The sequence below is a fragment of the Pomacea canaliculata genome, linkage group LG6 (genome assembly GCF_003073045.1).
Source record: "Pomacea canaliculata isolate SZHN2017 linkage group LG6, ASM307304v1, whole genome shotgun sequence".
NCBI classification, from domain to species: domain Eukaryota; kingdom Metazoa; phylum Mollusca; class Gastropoda; order Architaenioglossa; family Ampullariidae; genus Pomacea; species Pomacea canaliculata.
Genome location: NC_037595.1, coordinates 9,818,703 through 9,839,543, shown reverse-complemented (window position 1 = coordinate 9,839,543; position 20,841 = coordinate 9,818,703). Strand labels below are relative to the sequence as shown.

General features: G+C 38.5%; 3 protein-coding genes across 8 annotated transcripts in view; all 3 read left to right on the top strand.

The window, feature by feature from the left end:
• Positions 1-20,841, top strand: part of LOC112565838 — a 341,939-nt gene that overhangs the window by 198,455 nt on the left and 122,643 nt on the right. The window lies entirely within an intron of this gene.
• Positions 1,449-14,628, top strand: LOC112565818 (MORC family CW-type zinc finger protein 3-like). Its single transcript, XM_025241623.1, has 16 exons — positions 1,449-1,603; positions 4,261-4,333; positions 4,626-4,758; positions 4,858-5,102; positions 5,219-5,378; positions 5,584-5,722; positions 6,605-6,733; positions 6,893-7,021; positions 8,635-8,732; positions 9,191-9,277; positions 10,015-10,146; positions 10,845-10,928; positions 11,253-11,277; positions 12,242-12,313; positions 12,688-12,743; positions 13,120-14,628. Exons 1-16 carry the CDS (start codon positions 1,565-1,567, stop codon positions 14,039-14,041), a joined length of 2,523 nt encoding a protein of 840 aa, XP_025097408.1. The 5' UTR covers positions 1,449-1,564; the 3' UTR covers positions 14,042-14,628.
• LOC112565831 lies at positions 15,498-20,643 on the top strand. 6 transcript variants are annotated; one of them, XM_025241652.1, is made up of 6 exons: positions 15,498-16,842; positions 17,751-17,837; positions 18,244-18,311; positions 18,668-18,729; positions 18,861-18,966; positions 19,117-20,643. In XM_025241652.1, exons 1-5 carry the CDS (start codon positions 16,831-16,833, stop codon positions 18,926-18,928), a joined length of 297 nt encoding a protein of 98 aa, XP_025097437.1. In that variant the 5' UTR covers positions 15,498-16,830; the 3' UTR covers positions 18,929-18,966; positions 19,117-20,643. The 6 variants fall into 6 exon arrangements, with proteins under 6 accessions (XP_025097437.1, XP_025097435.1, XP_025097434.1 ...); XM_025241650.1 differs by lacking the exon at positions 18,861-18,966 and having other exon boundaries at positions 15,942-16,842; XM_025241648.1 differs by lacking the exons at positions 18,668-18,729; positions 18,861-18,966 and having other exon boundaries at positions 15,952-16,182; positions 16,744-16,842.

Sequence of the window (20,841 nt, the reverse complement as noted above, 5' to 3'; positions counted from 1 at the left end):
AAAGCAGTTTAACTTTAAAAAAGAAATGCTACTTTTGCTTACTGGAATAGAATGAGGGGATCATGAAGGGCTAATTGATGTCGACTTGGAACAAAGGCACTGTTGCCGCCGCCTATGGCAGAAAGAGCAAAATACAAATCACATTATGTCATTTCATGTGTGCTTCGTCAATATGGGACACAATCTCACCGAGAGAGGTCTTAATAACAATCACCCCAACCCTAAATAAGTAATTCCACCCAACGTCCCGACTGTGGTACGGGTCGAAGTATTATACATTAACCATGGACATGTTTTCGTGTGGGAGACTTGAAGTTGAAAAGGTCGAGCACTTGGCTCATATGTCTCCATAAACCTCCTCCGCACTGCGTGCTTTGCATCACAGTGACAATACAGCTTCTGTTGCTAATGGTTCCGCTATCATGCTGCCTGGAAAAGTAGGTCAGTTGACAGGAATAGCAAAAATTGCAGCTTATTATCGAGGTGGGTCTTCCCTTTCCCTATTTCGATTCCCTTCGCGCGTGTGTGTATCATCAGAGGAAAAGGGAGCCGAATGAAACAGAAAAAATAACAATGATATAGTGAACTTATATAGCCTCAATAATTATAATAATAATGTGTGTCATTGATTTAAATTGGGAACACTGAGTACCAAAAATAAGCGTAGAAGATTTGCTATGATATTGAGAGAACTACGATGTAAAATTGTAATGATGTAACGTTACTTGGTCGACTGTCGTCTACAAAAGGATGAGAGACGAAGGTTAAAGTTCATGAAGAGATAAAAACAGGTGCTTTCTGTTATACTTTCTCCACTTTCTCTTCTATGTGTTCTTTCGTTTTCCTGGCAATGTTCACTGTGCATGTGTGTACGACTGATTGTGATGCCCTTTTCTGTCATACGGCATCACTATACTTACTGTCCCATATAACTTGAAAAGCGCATTGAGCTCTCTTCCGTGTAGGGAAATGCGTGATATAAACCCTGTTGTTATCATATTAAACTTGGCCAACCGCTTCGTGTAACTCCACGGACATGGTGCTATACACACTTTCCTTTCACCTACCACCCAACTCTACCCTCGGTTGTTTTTTTGTTTTGTTTTTTTCACTTCGATATCTCAATCAAGCACTTTCTGCCCTGTGGCGCGTGTGTAAAGAAAAAAGTGTACTCAAAATACATACAATGCTAAGAAATCCGTAACCCTAGAATTAACACAAAATAAGGTATATAAGTTAAATGTATCGACAAATCATTTGTGGCACTATAGCTAACATCATTCCACCTCTTTTTTATTTTCTTATTTACAAATGTAAAAAAAAAATTAAACAACAAAAGGCATGATTATAGTTTCTTCTGGATTTTACACATCACATTTGATCTAGTCATTTCTTCGACTTTTAAAAAAACGCGGACTTATTTCTTGTTTGTGGATTTTCCAGGAACGCTGCCTGTCACTAGACACGAGCGCTCGCGCTGAGCGGAGGGAGCACCGCCCACCAACCTCCACTTGCCAGGCAGGCGTCCTTCTCAAAACTACGGAATGTCCTACTTTCGTTTCAGATGAGAATGACGACAGCAGCGGGGATTCCGCTCTCAAAGGTATGTGTATGTAAAGATCAAGTGGTTTTTTTTTTAAACTGCATTAGAAACGTTCACCTTATTCTGTGTATAAACTCTGTCGAAGTGTGTTCATGTCGGATTTATCGTTACAAGGAAGTGAGCTCAAAATTAGCGTTAGGGAGAAATGAAATGAGGTCATGTAGGCTTATCCATGCAAGGATTTGCAGTCGAAGCTGAACAAGAAATTCTCGCTTGAAGCTAGACCTATTTTATACAACCATTGAGAGAGTTGAGGTTTCAGCTGGCCGTAGATTGCAAAGATCGTGGCCTCGGATCGTCAAATGAGTGTATATATATATATAGCTATATGCAGTGGGGGGAAAGAAAAGCTTGCTGACTGATCGCCGTTAATATATATAGACTGAAATCGATCGTCTGCTTCACCATCATTAGCTTGATTCTGAGCCCAGTGTACGTGTTTCTTTTGTTATTTGAAGGCCTCTACCGATGGAATCAAACCAATTCTTAAATTCAAATTCAAAGGGGTGTAATTGTTATATTTGCTGTCACGGCAAAGATCGAAGAGCTACGGCCAATTTTCTCATCGTCATATATCTTACACTAATTGATACTGCTAAAGAAATTTCGTGTAAGATGCCGTATTTTTGTTACTAGACCAGCGAAAAAAAACCGGATCGCTAATATTTTCGTAATTTTAAAATGACTAGCTTTCGAGTCGCACAGATCGATCTGTTCTGGAGTGATTCCCCTTGATTTATGTTGGTGCCCGCCCCTCAATAGTGAAAGGGTTGACCTTGCCTATTATTATTTTTTAAATTTTAAAAACTTGATAAATTTGTTGAAATTCGTTTTCATTTCACATTTAAAGACCGATGAAAGTTTCCCGTGTTTAAAGACTTATGTAGTGCTGGCTCATTTTTTTACTCTTTTTTTTTTCTAAATCTTCTCACTTCCTCTCAATCTGTGTGTGTGTGTGCGCGCGCATATATCGGGGAGGCATTGTGCTCAAGTGTTGAAAACAACATTGCTTCGTGGAAGCTGCTTTTTCTTTAGTAATGATTTAGACCTTCTTTTGTTTTGGTTTTTTTTTTTTTTTTTTGTTTTGTTTGTTTTTTTTGTTTTTTCTCAATATATATATATCTCACACACACACACACTTTCATTATTGTACGTGTTCATTATTATCACATACAGTAGTTGCAACAAAGTATGCAGCTGAAATATGCACCTCACCAAATTTATCTTTCTAATCGTCTTCACACTTTGTATAATACTTTTAGTGGTCAGTGATAAACTTGTATGTTGGTTGTACCGACATTTTTTTTATCACGACCTAGAAAGTAACTCAACAATATATCGTACTCTACTAAAACAGTCAACTTCAAATTTAAACTACCAAACAGTCAGTGATCTTTTAGATATCTATTGCTGGAAATATATTTCCATTCTTAAATAAAAAGTATTACGGAAGCGTCTTCTTTGTGCAGACGATAAAATCACAAACTAGTGCTGGGTAATATTATAAGTAATCACGCTTCCCTAGATTCCGAATTAATCGCTACAACCTACGAACATACTGACTAACACCTATTCGATATTTCCACCCAGCCCTCTAAGGCGAAGGGCGGATCGAACGCTTCGTGTATACACTGCGAGATCACGCCCCATCTTTGTGTTGTACGATTTTTGATGTCACAAAATGTCGACGAATGGAAATACAACCACCTGTGTGTGTGTGTCTCACGAGCACCTAAATTAGAACGGTTAAGCAGTTGACAGCGATGCTCATCGAACCCTTAGAAATGCACAGATCAACTGAGTTTATAACGTATTGATTATAATCCCCTGGGAATGCTTCTAACCAGGGCCGGGGGAACTATAGGCAGTCGCCTAGGGGGCAGTCATAAGGGGTCCCAAAAATGGCCTGATGGTTTTTTGTTTTTTTTAAATGAATAATGTCAGGGGAAAATATAATTTTCATAGTATGACGTTAGCAGGACAACTTTTACCCTGCTTGTAATTGACACACTATAGTTTTTAATTACATGTATTACAGGAAAACCCCATTACTCGAGGGCGCATTTGCAATAACCAGCTAACTAGCGGAGAAGTAGAAGGCGGAAGAGAGACGGCAGAGGGGCGGGCGAGGCGGTGCCGGAAGAGGTGGATGGGGAAGGGGTTGGTGGCGCAGCACCGTAGATAGAATGGGAAGCAGCGATCGAGCTCAAGTGTTAAGGGCTGAAAATGAAATAGTTTTACAAAACACATTTAGGATGAAGCATCTTTCTGTGAATCTGAGTCGCAGTTCACTGCTAGTACTAACTGAATGGCTAATGCGTAACAATCAGCTAAACTAGTAATACGCCAGGCGTTAGCGATTCAGCTAGCATCGAGAAAGGTTTTATGCACCTATACACAAATTTAAGTTTTTTGTACCACGAAGTGCAGTATTCTTACAGTTCACAAAGGTTCCTTTTTTGAGAATGTCACTTAATACTCTTCTCTCATAGATTCTACGAGCGCCTTTATCCTTTCCGTAAATCTTTACATTTCCAAAGTTGAACCTCGAATCGTATAATTTAGTAGAAGAGTGTGTTACAAAGCTAATACACGTATAATGTACAAGACATAAATCTGATAATATTCTGTACAATCGTTACCTTGCTACTTTGCAGGTGTCGCCTCAGTTTTTGCATGGCAACTCTACAAGTCACACTTGGCCTTTTAGTGCCATAGCTGAACTAATAGGTGAGAACAAACAAACACACACACACGAGAGCACATCTGCAATAAGTATTCTCCTATCCTGTATGTTGTAGGTGTGCTTCACATTTGGAAAACATATTTTATTCCATTATTTTGATAATAAGAGTATAGCAGTCATTTTGTACCTCTATTTTTGAAAAACAATTGTAAAAAAAAAAACCCAAACAAACTTCATTCAAATGATCTTAGTATAAATTGCACCTCAATACAAAAATTCTTCGATAGCCTGTCCTCTCTTGCGTAGCCTGATGCTGGTGAATCTTTGTTTCTGAAGACAATGCCTATGACCCGGATGTAGCAGCCACGGAATTGCACATCGATAAGTGTGAGATCAGTGGCATGCCATGTCTTCTCTTTAGAGACAATGGCAGGGGCATGGACCATGATCATCTGCTGAAAATGTTAAGGTGAGTACTTCATGGTTCAGTCACGTGCATTTGTATGCATACATACAAAGATATGTGTGCATACAATAGATTACGTGTGTTTTGTGTGTGTGTTTGCAGTTTTGGCTTCTGTGAGAAGGACGAGTATATAGACAAAGCCTCGTACCAGCCAATCGGTCACTATGGAAATGGGTTCAAGTCTGGATCCATGCGACTGGCAGACGACGCCATTGTATTCACGATTTGCAAAGGCACTGGTGGATGCGAAGGCAGTGCAGGCATTGGGTTTCTCTCTAGGACCTACCTCGAAGCCATCAAAGCTGATTCTGTCATAGTTCCTATTTTGCAGTACAGCTTACGTGGAAGTATCCTTTCTGATGCATGATTCTGTTTTTTTATTTTATTTTCTGTGTGTGTGTGTGTGGTAAAAATGAAGCCTTTAGCTTCTCACTGAGTTGTATTCCTTAAATGGATGAATCAGTGGAAAGGATCAACCCTGACGAAACTACAAGCAGTTTGGAAGCTATTTTAGAGCACTCGCCATTCAAGACAGAAAAGGAGCTCAAACAAGAATTACAGGCCATCAGAGATCGTACTCATGCTAAAACAGGCACCACAATTGTCCTGTTCAACCTAAAGAGGTTTGTATAAGTGTGTTTATGTGTATGATTCGGTGCACGGTAGCTTTTATGTTCTTCTTTTTGTTAATAGGAATATTAAGAAGCTGATATTATTGTTTGATTCGGCAAGTTCATATGATTTAGCTGTATTGTAATGAAAATTCCACTTCAGAACATGCTATGTTAAAGGAGACTTCGACCCTCATATTGAACTGTTTATTGTCAGATTGAAAGATGGAAACCTTGAGCTTGACTTCGAATCAGACAACTTTGATATTCGTTACCCTGAAACCCACGAGGTCGATCCGTCTATCTGTCAACGGGCAAGCTTTGTGGAAACTGCAGAGTACATTCGGTCTTTGCAGGTGAACACTCGTTGTTGATGCTTTGCATAGACTATAATTAGTCACAGTTTGACTTGGCTATTTTTAGGTTTTAGTGGAATATCAAATAGCAATATCCGTTATTGTTGCTATAGTACGCTATTTCTAATAAAAGATACAGCCGTCTTTACACTATAACTTTTTATTATATATGTTTTCCTCTTTCCTGTATTTTTCTGTCTCTCCCTGCCTTGCTGAACCCTTCCTTACTTTCTTTGTCCTCTCTCACACTCTCTAGAATTGGAGAAACTTTATTTCAACTTAACTAAAAGATAGTTTTAGAACGATTGCTCTGATCACAATATTGAAAGAAAGCAATGTAAGAAAAAAACAAGAACAAAAATTCTCAAACTTTCTCTATTTAAAATTACAGCAAGTTTTCTTATTTCCCCAATATTTGTAAGAAATACGCTTTGTTGGTAAGAATAAACGCGGCGTCGTAAACCGAATTTTGACGTAAGTCGGAACGTTCATAGTACAGTACTGCAAAACTTAGCCTATCCAAACTAACACAGCAACCTACATAATTATCAATAAACATCAGTTAAAATATTGTGCAGTACACTACGCTTTGTTATCACTGTGGCTTTCATAGGAGCAGATCCTGTCACGTGTACGATGCGATCTTTATCTTGATAATCGTAGCGACAGTCGAACGACTAAGTCCTAATGAAAACTGCCTTATGATATCACTTTCTTTGTTTGCCTTCTTTTCTTTTAAATGAGTCTACTTTCGCTGACGTAACACACGAAACGACGACTCGAGACCGTCGTACTACCTGTATTCTAGAGAATAAAAAGAGAGATTTGGTAAATGGTGAAGGGTCTGTAAACACAAACATTCAGTATCTTCCCCATAAACAGGTATACTGCAGCATTCTGTTTCTGCGTCCACGAATGAAGATCCTAATCAGAGGAGCAAAAGTGAAGACCAAACTGATTTCCAAGTCACTTTCTCAGACAGAGATTGATACGTACAAGCCCACATGGCTGGTAAGAAAGTCTTCTTTCTTTCGTGTCTCTTGCCTATGTAGTACCAGGCGACCAAAAAAAAAAAAACATAAACTAAAATAAACAATTTGTAATCATTTGGTGGTGGGAATGAAATTTGGAGGATGAGAAGACCCTGACATATTTCCTTCTGTCTGACAGAAAAAAACTCTACAGATTACATTCGGCTTCGTCTGTAACTCCAATCATAACAGAGAAGACTACGGGGTCATGTTCTACCACCGGAACCGACTCATCAAGCCTTACGAAAAACTTGGCTTCCAGAAACAGGTATTTTGAGGCAGGAACACTTATATATTATATGTCATGAACCAGCGTGGTTCAAGGTCAGAACAAAATGGTCGAATCAAGTATGTTAATTATAGGTGCGTAGCTGTCACTGAAGAGAAGCCTTTCTGTCGGTTTAACGACTGGCAGACCACCATGATGTTTGCCGGAAAATAATAGAAGCATGGTATCGACCAGACCTGGGCAAAGGCCTGCCCGATCCGGCCCGCCTCCTGTCTCTGACCGGACCGCCCGCTGGCCCGCCCGCCAGTATATATACTATATATACAGTATTGGGTAAAACTGAGCTAACTATATTAGTCCGGCCCTCTAAAACCATCCCAATTTCTCATGCGGCTGTGATGAAACGAGGCGGCTGCAGAGGGATTGTGTTACCACCCGAGGGGAAAGGGGTCTCTTTAGCTGGCTCGCTCCGCCCGCTGTCACCCTTACACTCAGTCACCTGCCTGTTCACACGTCCGCACGCGTAATGACTAACAGTCACTCTCACCCACGTGCGCGTACTGACAATTAAGACAGTTGTACAGATTATATAATTATAATTAAAACAGAAAAGCATATTAAGTTGACGTGAAAACAGTTACAGAATAATGGATTTAAGAGATAATTTGGTCTTACCTCAGTATCTGCACATATGTCCGGACACGCGGTCCGCCTCTGACCCACAGTTCACAGTCTTGGAATATAGTAAGTAGGTCCTCCTCGAACACGAACTGTCCTGTTCGTTGGCACTGATTGTACCGCTCTGCTACCTTGCAAGATAGGACCTCTCCTCAAGAATCGAACTAAAGCAAGGTGTTGTAAGGACAGAACCGAGCTCTCAGCGAGAACCAATGGTCTGTGCATACTACAAAATTAAATTTAACAGTAGAGAAACACGTAAAACTTTTAGGTTCAAATAATTACGACTGAAAATCACTCAGAGAGCGACGTCTCTGCTGGAACACGATGGGAAAAAGCCCCGACTACACATCTACCCTAAACGTGACTACTCGCCACTCAGTCTACCAGGTTCTGACGCTATCGCTCTAATACTAAATAAGCAACTACTGACCACTGCGCTATTCTCGGGTACCTATGACATCTACCGTTCCTCTTTCTCACGGTCAGCCACATCAACCTCTGACTTCCACGACCCTCAGTTTAATTCTCTCATTCAGCCGGTGTCCCGTTGGTGGCAAAGAAAACAAAACAAACTGTGTTCTCACGGCTGAGTGTACCGATCTTCCAATTAACACCCGCACCTGTGAAATGGTGACTGTGCTATATCAGTACTTCGCCCCCGACCCCGGGGCCGTGACCGTCCGTCAATCAAGGCGGTCTGTCGTCCGGTTTCCCCCGATCGGCGCTCCCTCGATCGTCGCTCACCTATTGTTATGACTTAATTGTCCTGGCTAGAACCCAGCGGGTTCATGACAGCGGCCCCTTGGGAAAATTAATTTCCCACCCCTGGTATAGACTATAGAGCATGAGAAGTAAGGGGACAAGCCTGGCGCTGGATTTCATGTCGAAGCACTGAAAGAGTGTGCGTTAGAATGAATGGTGGTGGTTGCCTTGGTAAATTCAGACGCATTCAAAAATGATATTACTTTCAGCCTAATGACCTTGGTGTGGGAGTTGTTGGAGTGGTGGAAGCCGACTTCCTGGAGCCCATTCACAACAAACAAGACTTTAAACAAGACGGAAAGTACAAGTAAGTCAACTGTACATAGTGTATTTCTTTTTTGTAGATGCTGAAGAACTGATAGACTTTCACTCGCTCGTTTTCTCTCCTCTTTCCATCCTTTCGTCTCTGTTACTATCTTTGTCCTGGCCAAGACATAGATTTCTTCGCCGCAGGTATCCAGCAAACGACTCTTGAGAATTATTTAAATGAATCTGCTGTTTGAAAAATGTTATTCACCTTCATAAATTGTTTTGAAAAAAATTTTGTTGGAGGAAACGTGCAAAGAGACATATTAAGCTAAAAGTTTCTCTTTCCACTGATTTTTGTATTGAAAGAATCTTCGTGCTATAAGAGATGCCAGCCAATGCACACATTTGCTTTTGAAGTGATTACATTTACGATTGATGAAAGGCTTAATGTGCAGTTTGCTCTCCGGAGACCTTTCGTAGTTGTTTTGCAAGCGATATTTTGTTCTGTTTTCCAAGTGCCCTAATGGCAGCTGTAGGATCAAAGCTTAATGATTACTGGAATGAGAAGAAGAATGGCAAGGCAACAGATTCTGGAGAAACTCTGTAAGTTCTTTTTAACCCTTTGGTATTTATGGAAGATTGGTAATTTAACTTTCTGGGATCTTAGCTTACACGACTCGCACTTTACACGTAAAGAGGTTTGCTTACGATTGTTGCTGGCAGACTTTGGGTAACTTTATATTTGTAGTGTTTGATTTATTTCGACAGGTTATGTCTCTGTACGTGATGAATCGCTAGCTTTTCTTTAAAGTTCACCGGAAGTACTGTGTTATTATTATCATAAGAAACAGGATTTTAGCATGCCCTGTTGAAATATATGGAACACTTTCTCTTCAATTTACTCAGTTAAATGTTTTTCAAGCATGTTGTGACAAATTGGTGCGGGGAGAAGGGTAGGCCTAACTCGCCCTAGGCGTCCAGTCGTTGGCAACGAAAACAAACGCTGTTCTCCGGGCTAGGTACATGTAGACCGAAGAGATGATGGCGGGCCCCTTACGTAGGGGGCCGCGAGTCCCAGGCTAGGGGAGATAACATTCCTACCCCTTTGTCCAACTCAGTCTGGTATTGCCCCACGGCGACCACTGCCCCTCTGAAAAGTTTTATTACCAGCTTCGGCCCTGTTCTTCTGGCCTTGAACCAGGCTGGTTCATGACACGTGTAAACTTGTGAAAAGTCTTATACACATATAAACAAGTAACAATTAAAGTAAATATGTATATAATATATGGACATACATTTCTGTGTATATTATCATACACAATCATGTTCCTTCTTCAAAGCAATGCTCATCCCGACTGGACCTGGGCACAGTGTGATAATTGCCTCAAGTGGAGAAAGCTCCCGGATGGTACGGACCCTGCATCACTGCCAGACAAGTGGTATTGCTATAATAACCGCGACCCAACTCACAGGTAAATGTGACTGGAAGTATGAGACCTTCTTCCTCTTTCTTTTTTCTTTCTTAACAAATCACTTGATGAAGATAATGGGGAAGCGGATAGCACAGTGGTTACAACTCTAGTGTCTAAACCCGAAGGCACGCCTCTTCGATACCCGTGTGGCGCCGTCGGGAATGGGTATCTGATTCCACGGGGGTATGGAGAAGGGAAAGGAGATAGGCACTACCTTCCTAAAACCATGGGCCCGAGAAAAGTGTGCTCTAACACCTCCGAAAGGTTAGGGTACTACTTATACCTTTTTCGCAATTGCCAACTCTGATCCTATGATATCAATTATTTGCAGACGTTTGGCATTTTTGAAACTTAAAATTTTGATCGGAGAACGGGGAGAAAGCCATGTGCATTTTTTTAAATTTTTTTTTTTTTATTTTTTTGCAAGGAGGGATAAGAGAATGCTGCACACAAACATGCCACAACAACACTGTACCAAAAGGATAAGAGTAAGGGTCTGCAGTTTTGGAAACTGAAGTCAACAGCTGTGTTTAATTGTTCGAAAGACAAGAATCTAAACAGAAATAGAGTGATGCCGTCAGTTATCTACCACTTGAATACATGTATCTGGATTGTGAATTTGTTAAGGTGGCAAAAAGTATTAGTATCTAAACACAGATCCAAGGTGTTTTTTTAATGGATTTTGTTTCACTCAACAGCCGATGCGAGATTGAACAGGAGCCTGAAGAAGAAGATTTACCAGTCCAGAGACCAACATATACCAAAACATTCAAAAGGCAGATGTAAGTGGCTTAGAGTTGGTGAGGAGACATCCCTACAATTTGGATTTTTTTAAAAACTCTTTGGAGCTTGTATTGTTTCATGTTTCCATGATTTTGCCGAGTTTTTCTGGAATCTGAGAATGTTAACAAAAATTGTGGCATGTACAAAGCAGGAAGTTGATTTTCAATTCAAATGAAGTTTTGCATGATTTTGCGTCAGTTTCTGTTTTGTTAGATTTTTGGGGGGAATGTAGCATTCTCTTATTAATGAACAGAGTTATAAAATTCATTTGATGTTTCTTAGTTCAGTCATTCAAAGAAATGATTACAATTCTTTGTTCACAGGCAAAGGAGAAAGTCCCTCAATAAGGTAAGAAAAAGAGTGTCTAACAATTATCACTGGATAGACTGATGTGTTCGATTTGCTTTATGAATGATTAAATTGAGTTTCTGATTGACTAATTATCTGTCCCATCTGTTTTCCTTCACGCGTGTGCTGCGCTTGATCTGCACAACGTTGATGAAATTGTAGCTATAAATAGTCGCATTTTCTTTCAACTTACATTGTTTCCTATGAAGTTCTGACGAAGACAAGAGGTGTACAGTCATCCCTCGCTATATCGCGGTTCACTTATTGTATTTTTTTTTTAATTCTGTATCGCGGAGTTTTCGGTATATCGCGGGATTTAGCGGTATATTGGTATTTATATAATATTTATACTTTTAATTATTTTGCTTAAAATATTTAAAACGATATATAAAATGTTAGTTCAAACATCTCAAAATTGAAATAAAATACAGCATGTACAAGTATTTCATCAGCGGATAAATACCGTGCTGTACACAATGGAAAGGCAGTACTGTCTGCCACTACCGCTTGCACGTTTGCCAACGTGAGATTAATAATAATAAGAGAGTGGGAAAAGTTTAAAGGAGTTGGGGCAGGGTTTCTAAAGCCTTAAGATATATATATAAATAAAAATAACGCCGGTGCTTCGCGGATTTTCACCTCTTTCTAGAACATAACCCGCGCGTTTGTCGAGGGATCACTGTATTCAAATTTGATGTAGATTGTACTAAGACAATTTTGCTACAATTTTGCATACATACATGCCATACACAAACATAGGTCTGGGCTCGGTTGCTCAACAAATGTCCAATGTTTAGCACTTGTTTGTAGAAAAAAGTTAGAAGTGCTTTGTTGTGCATACAAACTGTTGTAATTTAGCACCTACATGTGTTTAAAATTGGACATGTATTATGCAACTGAGCCTTGTTCAAACATGTAGCCCAGTGATTTATTTTCTGTATATGTGGGTTTGCTGCTAATGTAGGCTGTCAAGGAGGCCGAGCTAAATTCCAGAGAGGCAGACCTTCAGAAAATACGTCAGCAGAAACTAGACCAGGTGAGGTGACCGAAAAACAATTCCGGCTTGTCATCGTTCTGTCCAGATGATTCTTTGTTATCGTGTCATTGGCGGGAAGTCCAGACGTCAAATAATTTCAGTGCACGTGCATTTGGGTTTTTAAACCTTGACCTTCACAATGCATCATTGCTGTTTTGTTGGTCTCTTTGGATTCATTTCTTATTTCTTGATTTCTTTTTTATGTAAGTTCATTTATTAACTTTATTATCATTCTGTTCATTTACTGACAAAGGAGGCAGTCTTTAAGTTTTAAGCTAGACATGAGAACAAGATAATATTTGAACAACTAGGTTATTTGCAAGAAAAACACTTCGTTTTCTTTCTTGAAAACACTGTTGCTGATATTTATGTAGGAAGTGGTGGCCGCTGCAATGAGATCAGTGGAGAATATATATTTGGCTTCCAGAAGGTAAATAAAAATACTATCTTTATACCACTGTTTGTCGTGAAAAACAAAATTTGTAATATAAATAGTTTGCAGACATCAGCGTACATAAATATTTCCTCTTTGCGTTTTCTGTATTTTTTTAACTCATCATCAGTGCTGTTGTTTCTTCTTTCGTAGTTGTGTAGTTTCTTTGATTGTATCCTGTCTCTTATATGTTGTCCATGTCTCGTTCTTATTCTTAAGCGCTAGGAGTGTGAGTATGCGCTTTACAAAGTTTTGCATTTTATTTTTTATTATTATTATTCGTTCAATGGGTGGTCTTGATAATCATAAGATGTATTAGAACTACTCCCCGCCCAGCTACAAAAATATTTACGTCTGTTTCTAATAACCGCAGCAGAGGCATGAAAGACAAACGCAAGCGGTCTGACTTCAGAGAAAACGACGAGAAACGCATCTGCTTCGACACAGCGACCGACCAGGCAAATGCAGTGAGGAGCGGAGCTGCAGAAGATGAAGATATGCAGCCTGTCGATCTCACAATTCTACAGCAAAGATATAGAGGACGTACTTCTTCAGCCACTCCTCAATTTCCTGACAATGAAGCTCCCTTAGTCCTGTTCAGTTCTGCTGACTCGACCCCTGCCATTGAGAAAACTGAACCCAAAAACCACGGTTCCAGATCCATTTTTGAGTCGATCTTTCATCCATCCCCAACATCTACCAAACCACAGACAAATGACAATGACAGATCTTTGGCTCAGTCTCCTGGCTCTCCTACGAGTTCCAACAGCTCCGAGTGGAAAGCAACTTCCGGTATTCCAGTGCAGGGTGGAAGTACTCGGAACTCCCTATGTCCGGATGATAACGTTGTTGATCTCACGCAAGACGATGTAGCGACGGAAACTTCGGTGCATTCCTCAGATATGTTCAGAAGTGAAGATGTCAAACCCGATGTAAATAAACTAAAGATGGCCATGGAAGCAACGTGCGATGCCAAGACAAACGAAACCTTGAAAATGGAGATAACGCAAACCGCACCGTCAGTAAGTAGCGGAGAAGTTGAAAGCAAGCCACAAGTAAACTATACCTCAAATCAATTGGTTCAAACAGACTTGTCTGAAGAGGATGTAATCAGATGCATGCAAAGTACAGAGCAGTATGCTTTGCTAGAGCAGCGGTTCAATACAATGCAGAACAATATTCGCAAAATTTTTCAGTACATTGTGCCAGACTTTTTGTTAAATACAGAACACGACATGGAAACCATTGTCGCATCGATGATTCGCAAACTCGCTGCCCAAGACGAGGATGTATGACATTAAACATCGGGACTTCGGGATCGAAACCTATCTTGAAAGTTACATTTTGACTCGAGTCACTGACAAGCAGGTGCTCACGTGATCATGACCTGAAACAAAGTTTATAATTTTGTTAAAATTAATTACCTTGTTACTTCGCTTTTCACGTGAGGTTTTAAAATAGTTTTTACTGCTTGAGGTGTGTTACTTGGCTTTCATAAAATCAGCACTTAGAAACAAACCACTTTCAACCACTGTTAAAATAGAATTAAGTTATCTTTAAGACTTTGTACACTATGAAAATCGTGCAATGGTGATGATGGCTTGTATAATACAATGTTAGTCTTATCATTATAATCATAATCTAGGCTACGTTTCTTACAAATCACTGGCAGATAAAGAATTGTAATTATCTTATCTAGTTCTGTTCTTAGTATTTCCTTAAGGCTTTTCACGATCTTAAATATGCACAGTATTTTTATTGTGGCTAGAGCTTCTGAAGATTCGTCCTCAGCTTTCTACATTTTTTAAAAGTTATTTTTGCAGAACTGCATTTTGTTTGTACTTTTATAGTTTTGTAGGCTAATAAAGCCCTAAGCGCAGTTGTTGCTGTTCCAATGTAAAAGGTAGGGGGTGTGTATATGTGTTTTTGTATGAATGCGCGTGTGAATGTATGTGTATCTACTCTGGAAAAGAAACGTGCCTTCATAATACTCAATAGTTTGAAATAATGGTAAAGCCATAATAAGATCTTTCTGGAAAGAACAGATCATGGGCTTCATGGCAACAACGAAATCAACACAAACTCCACACATGCACGTAAAAAAACGAAAATCTGCCACCACCGACCCACAACTACCGATCTTCCCATTCAAGTTCACTGACCACATCCCACCAAGCCAAATTAAGGAGGTTCTTACAGTTTCCCTGCACACACCATGCCATATCAACATCCACTGCTGGCACAATATTCATTGGCTTCTTCAGCTATTCGATCTGGTCAAGGTAAGGAACTCTCTTCCCTTCGCTCTCGCCTTATATTATCTTTCAGTTTGTTGTATGTGGAAGGTAAATATGGACTTACTTCATGAAGAGTCATAACCTGCTGCTTACGTTTTTGAGTCAAGAGAAGATGCCAGTTAACTATACAGCATGCACGTTCACAGTGTGCAGATGAATAAGAATTGCTTCCCTCGCTTGAATTTACCAATTCTTTCGTTCCACGTTTTAAGCATTCAAAACTAGTTTTTAAAAAGGGATGCTCACTATCGTTTTAATTCAATATTCTAACAGTAACATTATAACAAATTCCTCTAGACATCATGTCGTTAGACACTTCATGCTGCATTTTCCTTTTTGATATTTCCAAACTAAATTTTACTTAACATTATGTTTTTTCGTCTAGCATTATCACCCTCCTATTATCATCTGATTTAGATGCGTGAGCTGGTTAATGACTAATTAATGTTAAGCCGCGTAGCAAACTTTCCCCCAAATCGATGATGTCAAACCACGAACTAATATAAATACACGTCCATGGTCAAACGAAAATAATGTAATGTCTTTTTCATACATTAGGCCCTGTGCACCACGTATAGCTAGTTTGTTAAAACAAAGCAGTCACTAAACTGCTGGTATTTTATAAGCTGGCCGTATATACACGACCATGCACCGTGCCAGAAGAAAGCTGCTTACAAAATTCCAGTCTCTCATCAGGCCGCCACCATTCGGACGACAAAGCGCCATCTACGTCAGTCATTGCACATCTACCTCTAAAGAAATTTGATTTGTGAAATATAATGTTGTTTGTTTTTTTTTTGGTTATCTTTTTGTGATTAGAGTCGTTAAATTACTTTTAAGCTCTATAAATTACTTTATTTTTTTTTATTCTAGTAATCGATGGGTCATGGTGGAGGAACTACAGTTATGCCCCTTGTATTTTAGAAGCGTTAGAGCTCGTTACACACTTTCGGTTATTTAACTGCTACAACAAGGCTGCTTTAGTCACATCACGGAAGTGTATAGATTCATGGTCCACCTCCATGGTTGGATGCTTATGAACTTTCATGTTAAACCTGTTGACTGAACACTTTAAGATAACATTTTCCTTATGAAGCTGAAATTCGAGTCTTTCTTTGGATGCTTCGGGAATGTTGCGAGTGAGAACAATACAAATAATCTGCGCATTAGTAGTTACGTACTTTGTTTGAGTGCGTACGCGTACCTGTAAAATATTTCTGAAAAAATGATAAATTACCAAAAAGTTCTTGAATAGTATTAATATTTAGTACAAATATAATATTAGCACGAAAGCAGATGAATAATGATAATTATTAATGTGTAAAATTTTCATATCACGACGAGGAAATTATAGTAATTGCGATACAGCGTTTATACATGCATACACCTCTTTTTTTTTTAAAGTTCATATTACAACCTAAGTTACAGCAATAAGCAAATTTAGACAAAGTTTTGTTCTTGCCACTATCTGACTTAAAATTTGAGTTTTGAGATGTCACAACATTTAAAAAAAAAAAAATGAACATTTTGTACACGTGTATATGACCATGATTGGAAACATGACAAACCACAATAATGATTCACTACACTGATGCTGGGGTATTCTAACTTTTTTGGGAAGAGACAAAAGTCCTTTTGCTTAGCCTATCAAAATCAAAGGTATTCACATTTTAATGGATATATATATATTATAAGTTCAGACTTTCATGGATCTTGCGTGTGTGTACCTGTCCACAACATCTCAAAGGAACCTGAAGCATTAGTACAGAGACCAACATCTGCTATAAATGCAACAAGATGTAGGTGCTTTGTTATTTCATTTGGTATAAGATGATATACCTTGGATCTTGGTGCTTAACTCTATGTCAGCTATGTCATGGTGAGGGTGAAAGATGATAGGGATAATATTCTTCTGATTCAAAGGAAGGAAATTTTGGTATTTTGTTCACTTATTTCTGTTAATAGCATTTGGTGCCTCACCAATTTTTTTTTGCGTGTGTTAAAAGAGCTGTGCATATCTGCTTATGTGCTAGACTTTGTTGCGTTTAGACCATGTTCTTCATTTCAAACACAGTTTTACAGGACTGTTGATCTGCTCTTTAATGTAAAATCTCTAAGCAATTAGTGTTTTTTCTAGGCTTTTTATATTATTATCAAAATTGAATGATTTTTTTAGGGGGGGACTTCTTTTTTAGTCAACTTGTAACCAACAAGCGGCTACGTAGAATGGGCTGTCGTACCAGAAATAACAAAGATTGAATTCCCGCACTGAAGTGTTTTATTCAGTTTTGCTCAGCCTCTGGCCTAACTGCTGTCTCTCAAATTCACAAAAGCTCCCTTCCCACTGTCAGTCCTACTATTTATTCTCCCTACCCTCCAACATTCTAGACCTCCCTCCCAACAATGACATTCTACTTTGTAGCAAAAAAGACATTTAACAGTGTTGAGCATTGCAGAACCTTCTAGAGTCCAGATGCAAGGAACAAAGACATTCTATTCTACTTTGTCGCAATCAAAGACATGCTACTTTGTTACATTACTGCCCTTCAGAATATTCTAGAATAAATAGGCAAAGACATTATACATTGTACACTACTAGGGTGCTACAAACTTTTATTTAACTGGAAAAACCGGTCTGTAGCTCAGCCTAAGGGGGATTAACAAACAAAGAAGTTTCGGGAATTTTGGTAGTGATTTTTCTCTGCAGACTCAAGCTGGTGGAAAGGGAGGTGTGAAGATGCACAATGAAGAAGCAGAAATTTTGGATCGACAAAATCAGCAGCAAATAAATGAGGTGAGAGAATATAGAAACCATCCAAATCAATCTTTTCAGATTATTCTTCCTCGCCATTGCTAACAGCATTAGATTAATTGAAGGAGATGTTTTTTAAATGCAAGATATCCTATTATTTAAATACCATAATTTTCTGCAGCTGAGCTCCTTTTTTGTGTTTGTCTCACATCTGACTATATTTTTACTGTAACATTACTAGGATTTTTTCCCCCCAATGTTATGCTGTATTTGGAGTTACGTAAATAAATGACTGTAAAAGGTCTTATAATTGGAAAGTAGTTCTAATGTCAGCAGGTAAAAAGTAGCTAGAAATATTTCACTAGATTGTAGTCACCTATATGTCTTTTCCATTTGATTGACTCTTGCCTCCAAAACATCACATTTCCAAATTTTTAAATGTCTACAGGAGCCAGATCTGCAAAAGCTAATTGCAGAAGCACTGAAGTCATTTCCGAACCTTCACTCAACCACTGGGTAAGGAAAATGTTTTTATTTCAGTTTTTTGTAAACATTCACCATAAGCAGCTGTAGCTTCCATGAGGAGGGTGAACTGTCAGAACTGGTATAAGCCTCTGTTGTAATTATTCTAGTAAATCATCCTCTGGCAATTGGCCTGCTGCACCCGCTTGAAGTTATATAGACACAGACTTTCGCTCAACAAAATGTGTTCAGTTTCCTTAGTCCTACAATTTTTGAAAAATAGGTGGGGCAGAACACCTGGCTTCATCCGAGTTGATTTTTGCCAAACACTCTTCTTTAATTAATTTGATTCAAGCATCATCATAGCAAAATATGAAACCCTTGTATATTTGGTGTTCCTTCCTTAACAGGTTGACAAGTCATGTTTGGCTGCAGGAGCTTAGCAATTCAAGAGAAGAGAGAGAGAATTATGGTTGTGCTCCCTTTCCCCTCTTTGTCTGTCTTTTCACTCTCACATAGGATGCTTTTTCAAATTATGACATTAAAATTTAGCTAGTAGGGGTATGTGAAAAACTTTTCTGTTGTAATTTTCTTTTTATTCAGTTGGAGGTATCTGTAACAGAAAAGAGAAAAAAAATGCTACAGGGCAGCATACCAACCATAGTCCATGACTGAATTATAGACGACAGTAATATTTCTGCCAAATTTGGTAAGGATTAGACAAGTGATATGAATTTGTGTTGGTTCCAAGCACTTCCACTCACACATACACAAACATTTCCCCACTCTTGCTTTATTTATAAAGAAATGACTATTTCTTGTCTATTTTTGTTTTTAAATCCATTTGTTCTCTCTACAGGAGCAAAAAGGGCAAAAAAGGTGAACACAAGTCATCACGAAGAAGGAACAATGGTAGAAAATGTATCAACAAGGTGACTGAAAATGAAAAGAGATATTTAGGTAACCCACAGACGTCACCTCCACCAGCAGCAGGTTGCTCAACTCCTGTAGATACAAAGGACAGGAAGAAGAGTTCCACTTCTGTGTCTGCTTTGCCTTGTCAGTCATTCTCCACATCTACTGAGCCATATGTGAGTGAACTCAATAAGGCTTTAGAAGTAGGCACCAGTCCAAAGACAAGTGAAAATGAAAAAATATTGGAGGAAATGAGTCAAAGTACAGGAACAGTCAGTAAAGAAATTGAAGTGATTCTCAAGAGAAATACACATATGAAAGTGGGTTCGTCAGAAAAGGAAGAAACCAGAAACATGCCAGTCAGTGAGACGTATACTTTGCTTGAACAGCGCTTCAAGACAATGAAGAAAAATGTTCTCAGAGTTTTCCATTATATTGTTCCAGATTTTTCTTTTGGTGAGGAGCAAGACATTGAAAATATTTTATCGACAATGAACTACATAATTAGTGCTCATGAAGAGAAAGTGCAACATTAAATATAAGAAATTTTAAACATCTGCAGAAAAAGATGTCTCTTGATGTCTTGATCTGACTTCAATAACAGAAACTCAACTGTTCATAAGATTAGAAGTTAAAGCAAGAATGATATCTGCCTCACAAATTTGTGTGTTTGTGTATGAGAATTAGAGAGAAAAAAATCAACACAAAGTACTTTTGTTTTTGGTGTTTTTTTTTTTTTGGCTGTAATAAATTGGTATTTTTGTTAATTTTAACTTTATTAGTTGCAAGAAAATTGAGAATAAGGTTATGCAAAAATATGCATTTGAAATTACTCAGCATTCGTCCTTTTATAAATTTTGGATTTAAACATAATGTAAACATTATTGTCTAAGTATTTTGAATGAGACAAAATTGTCAGTTAGTACTCCAATAGATATTCAAAATTTGTTTTTCATAGGGTATTTTATTTTTTGTGATGGGCGTATCTGGGGTTGGAAAGCTTTTTGATATATATTTGTAATTCTCATATATATATAAATTCAATATCAAATGTGTCTGACTGGGACAGGACATAAGATAAAACATTAACAAATGATATAATAATTGCCAAATGTTGTATAGCACATAATGACACTCCTAAGGAGCATGTTCTTAGTACTTAAGAACAAGAATGAGACATGGGCAACCTATAAGGACAGAGGAACAAACACATATACGACAGAAGGATAAACATCAGTACTGATGATAAAGACAAATAAAAAAATGTTAATATAATATGCATCAAGGATGCATTAGTTACACATATCACTGCACCTCAAAGTATATAATGATTGTATCTAGTCAATGTAATTTCTTCAGAAATTTCCCAAAAGTAGGATTTTTACTCGCAGCAACAGATCCATTTCTACTTGTTTTTATTAATATGTATTCTAGACATTCCACAGTTTTTACATTAAACCTTGTATCAGAGTGCTCTTGTTATGTCTGTATGCATGCAAATTTGTTCATGTCTTTTAAAGTTGTGTAGGTCTATGTTGTATTTTGGATTTTTTTAAAATCAGCACCACCACCTCACCAATGCACGCACCTCTCAGGAAGCTAGTCATGGGTTAATATGACAGTTAAATACCTAAATTCTTAAATGAGTTGCTTTCTTCTTCCAAACCAT

Bases quoted from the DNA above. Each gene is read 5' to 3' on its own strand.
- LOC112565818 (XM_025241623.1), top strand. From the start codon at position 1,565: ATGAGAATGACGACAGCAGCGGGGATTCCGCTCTCAAAG. The intron at 5,723-6,604 runs GTGAACACTCGT...CCCCATAAACAG, and splicing joins AGTACATTCGGTCTTTGCAG to GTATACTGCAGCATTCTGTT. The intron at 12,314-12,687 runs GTGAGGTGACCG...ATATTTATGTAG, and splicing joins GTCAGCAGAAACTAGACCAG to GAAGTGGTGGCCGCTGCAAT.
- LOC112565831 (XM_025241648.1), top strand. The intron at 17,838-18,243 runs GTGAGAGAATAT...AAATGTCTACAG, and splicing joins ATCAGCAGCAAATAAATGAG to GAGCCAGATCTGCAAAAGCT. The intron at 18,312-19,116 runs GTAAGGAAAATG...TTCTCTCTACAG, and splicing joins AACCTTCACTCAACCACTGG to GAGCAAAAAGGGCAAAAAAG.